Genomic DNA, 4,568 nt, shown 5'->3' with positions numbered 1-4,568 from the left:
AAAAAGAGAGAATAGAAAAAAAAACAGGGGGCAGGATAGGATGGAGGGAAATATAGTTAGTCTTTCATAATATGACTATTATGGAAATGTTTTGCATTACTACACATGTATAACCTATATCAAATTGCTTACCTTCTCAATGAAGGTGGGTGGGGAGGGAGGAAGGGAGAGAATTTGGAACTTAAAGTTTTAGAGATGAATGTTAGAAATTGTTTTTACATGCAACTGGGAAATAAGATATACAGACAAAGGGGTATAGAGATCTATTTCACAGGAAAATAGAAGGAGAAGGGGATAGCTCATAAATTGAGGAATGATTGAACAAGTTATGGCATATGATTGTGATGGAATACTGTTATGTTATAAGTGATGAAGGAGTGTGGTTTCCAAAAAAGACATGACAAGACCTACATGAATTAATCGATGCAAAGTGAAGTGAGAAGAACTGGGAGATCATTGTGCACAACAACAGCAATGATGTAATGATGATCAACTGTAAAAGACTTGGCTACTCTGATCAATACGATGATCCAAGCAATCCCAAAGGACTCATGATGAAAAAATCCAATCTACCTTTACAGGGCGAACTGATAAACTCTGAGTGCAAACTAAAGTATAATTTTCTCATTTTCTTTCATTTTTTTTGTGATATGGCTAATATGGAAATATCCTGCATGATTTCATATGTATAATTGATACCATTTTGCTTGCCTTCTCAGTAGGTGGGGGAAGGATGGGAGAGAGAAGAGAATTTGGAACTGAAAATTTAAAAAGAAAAGAATGTTAAAAATAAATAATTTTTAAAAGAAGTAATGAAAGTCGTCATCTGCCAAATGAGATGAGATTAGATCATCTCTAAGGCCCCTTCCAATTCTAAATTGTATAATCTCATTAAGTTCTGAATTAGCATGATGGCAGCAAAAATAGATAAAAGGAAAAAGATGTGAGATGACATAAGTAGAAATCATAAGACTGCCAAGGGACTGCATATGGGAGGAGTCAAAGGTGGCAAAGGTTTAACTAACCCTTGACCCTTCCTCATGACCTTATAATTTGGAGGGAAATGGAAGGAGTAGTCTGCAGTAGAGAGGATTGCCAAAGATATGATATCCTCAGAGGAAAATAAGGTTTTAGCTAATGTGAAGAATTAAATGAAGTATTTGAGAATGTAGGTTTGTTGTTGTTGAGTCATTTTAGTTGTGTCCAACTCTTTGTGACCCCATTTGGGGTTTTCTTAGCAAATGTACTGGAATGGTTTTGCCATTTCCTTCTCCAGCTCATTTTACAGATAAGGAAATGGAGGCAAACAAGGTTAAGTGACTTGCCCAGGGTCACACATCTAGTAAGTGTCTGAGGCTGGATTTGAACTCAGAAAGAGGAGTCTTCCTGATTCCAAGCTCTATCCACTGCTCCTCCTAGGTATCCCCTGCGAATACAGGTAGATTTGTTTAAAGGTTATCAATGGGCACAAAGATAGTGTCTAGGACAGAAAGGGTGATGATATACACAACCGGTGTGTACATATATATTATATGTGGGCATATAAACAATACATATACACATATATAAAATGCATTACTATACATGCAGAGCACATCATTTGATTACAGTATGGTTAATTACAAGTATGTAGACATACATAATTTTTTCTTATGTATTTGTGTATAGGTATGCTTTGTTGTGTATAGAGGGCACATTTGATTATAGTGAAATAAATTCTGTGTCATAGATACTTTATAGCCAAGTTTTTGTACTAAGAATTCTCAGAATTCAAGAAACATCTAGCCCCCAATAGAAGAAAATCACAACCTAAACCAAGTAAGCTATTTTTTAATGATTCACACCACATTTTCTCCATTGTTAGTACAGACAGGATTTGACTACATTCCCATTTTATAAAAGAAAAACAAACAGTGAAGATGTGTGACCTGGAATAAGCCACTTAATCTATGATGAGTCAGTGGCAGATCTGGGAAATGAAGACAGATTTCCTGATTCCCAGATCAAGGCTCAAACCACAAGCCTACAAACTGTTAATTCCCTCCAACAAACTGTAGAACTAAAGACTCACACATGAAGCTTTCCGTACAATAGAAAATAATGAAAAACTTAGTACATTCTGTCAACTTAAAGTGATATTACTAGGAGGCATAAGTAGCTAAGAAATTGAAAAAAAGGAACCAAAAGCTTAAAAAGTTACCAGATTAGTACCTGGCAGTTGTTGCGTGCTTCAAAATCATCACTTCCAGATTTTCTTTCCTGATTTAATTTTTGATAACTCTCTCGTAGGAGGTAACAAACCAACCACTTGTATGCTGCCAGAGAAACTTAAAAACAAAAGAAATGACAGCTGTCACATGACTATAACTTGGGAGGTTCATGCCATTAGCAAGCACTTACCATCGTGGAGTTCTAAATTTAAAACAGGTAACTAACAGGAGCTCATGTGATGTGGCACTTCATGGCTACTCAGCACCTGTACAGACGTTATCTTGATTGATTCTCCCAACAATCCCGTGGGGCTCAATTGTGCAAGCATGAACACCTCCTCATTTTGCAGATGAGAAGACTAAGCAGAGCCCTTAAATGACTTGTCCAAGTTTGGGAAGCCAGCGGTAGGAGTAGGCACGATCTCACCCCAGGTTTTTTGACACCAAGGCCACTGTTCTGTTTAACACATTATGCTGCCTCTCTGGCGCATGAAGGGTTGAATGCTGTTTTTACCAAAATGAGTACTCTAGATCAAGCTCATCTATGAATCATCAAGCATTATTGTACTGTGCTGGGTTCTAGGTATATAAGGATAAACAGAAACAGTCCCTGACCTCAAGGAGATTACATTCTAATTGGAAAAACAACATGCACATATATGAGCATATATAAAACATATAAAAGGAAATCTTTGTAGGGAGAAGGTAGAAGGGGTAACAGCAGCTGGGGAAAACGAGGAAAAACAGAAGACGGAACTTCACCTAAGTCTTGAAGGAAACCAGGGTCTCCAAGAATGGAGGAATTACCTCATTCCCATCACACGAACTGAGGGGAGAGCCAATGCAAATGTACTGAGATAAGCAATAAAGTGTTGCAAATCTAGATTGGCTTGACAACAGAGTGCATTTAGGGAATTAATATGTAATAAGGCTAGACAGGTAGGAAGGGGTCAGCATGTAAAGAGCTGTAAATGTCAGAGGGGTTTTATATTTGCTAAAGGTAACAAAGAACCACTGTTAATTAATTAGTAAGGGAATAGCATAACTAAGACTGAACTTTAGGAAAACTGCTTTGACAAATGTGTGGAAGATAGATGGGAGTGAGAAAAGATTTGAATCTGGGAGATCAGTTAAGAGTCTACTGCAATAACCTGGATGAGAGGTGATAAAAGTTTGAGATATGAGTGGAGAAACTGGGTATATGTAAGTTATGGAGGTAGCAACTGATTGGCTATTGAGGTGAAGGAGAAATTGAGAATAATACAAAGGTTATAAACCTAGGTTACTGGAATGATAGTAGTGGGGTGAGGGAGGAGAGATAAGAAAACAAGTTCTGTTTTGACATGTTGAGTTTCAGATAGATGCCTATCGGACATATAGTTCAACATGTCCAATAGACAGTTGGTGCCTAGAGCTGGGGAGACAGACTAGGGCTGGACATATAGATTTAGGAGTCTACTACAATAAGATGATAGTTAAACCCATGGGAAGTGATGAAGTCACTGAGTGTAGAAAACAGACAAGAGGAACCAGAATAGAGCTTTGGGGAACACATGTATTTAGAGGGAGTGATATAGGCAATCCACCAAAGAAGACTAAGATGAACCAGCAAAGAGCAGCGTCACAACAAGCCAGAGAAGAGAGAACATCTAAGAGGAGCTGGCCAACCATATCAAATGCTGCTAAGAGGTCAAAAGGAAAAAGGATTGGGAAAGGGCTAGATTTAAGAGATCATACTATGCTAATTACATTTTTTAAAGGGCATGTTTACTCTCAAAGAGCTGCTCTAGAATTCCTTTTATTTTCAGTCACAGAAATAAAGATTCTAAATCCTTTTAAGTAAAATTCATTTTGAGCTAACTCAGTTTTATGATATTACTAGAATGTTTACTATTAGAACATTAAAAAAACTGCTATTATTTCTTGCATAGTAGTAATTTGGGGAACATTCATATTGACTGACATTTCCACAAATTTATTTTATATCCTTTTATATTTCATTATTTCTTAAATTCTTCCTCTGATGGTCAGTTCTCATGAAGATGAACAAAAGACTGGCATCATGAGGATGGTAATATTTTCCATGATTTATTTACACAGCAATGAATTTTAAGGAATCTGCCAAAGGCACAAAACTGTTTTTGCTAATTCCTTTTTTCAACAAATCAGAGATAACAGCTGCACAATGACCCACTAACCGTGGGACTATTCCATTTACACACCACACAATGTGCTGTTTCTCAAATGCTGCCCCAGAATTCTTAAATTGGAAATCATGGAATTGTAGAATGTTAGAGCTGGGAAAAAAAGAATCTAGTCCAATGCCTTCATCACTTATTTGTTTTTCAGTAACTGCTC

The 4,568-nt window shown here is 37.0% G+C and overlaps 1 protein-coding gene across 2 annotated transcripts in view; it reads right to left on the bottom strand.

Moving 5' to 3' along the window:
• ACOX3 (acyl-CoA oxidase 3, pristanoyl) overlaps positions 1 to 4,568 on the bottom strand; it is an 81,525-nt gene that overhangs the window by 15,863 nt on the left and 61,094 nt on the right. For both annotated transcript variants that reach the window (XM_027836595.1, XM_027836594.1), the window contains exon 14: positions 2,212 to 2,327. In XM_027836595.1, the coding sequence (XP_027692396.1) occupies positions 2,212 to 2,327 (116 nt within the window). The remainder of the gene's footprint in view (positions 1 to 2,211; positions 2,328 to 4,568) is intronic.

The sequence above is a fragment of the Vombatus ursinus genome, unplaced genomic scaffold, assembly GCF_900497805.2.
Source record: "Vombatus ursinus unplaced genomic scaffold, bare-nosed wombat genome assembly UNPS02014818.1, whole genome shotgun sequence".
In the NCBI taxonomy this organism is placed as follows: domain Eukaryota; kingdom Metazoa; phylum Chordata; class Mammalia; order Diprotodontia; family Vombatidae; genus Vombatus; species Vombatus ursinus.
Note: the sequence above shows the minus strand (reverse complement) of the source record. Positions and strands in the feature narration are given on the sequence as shown.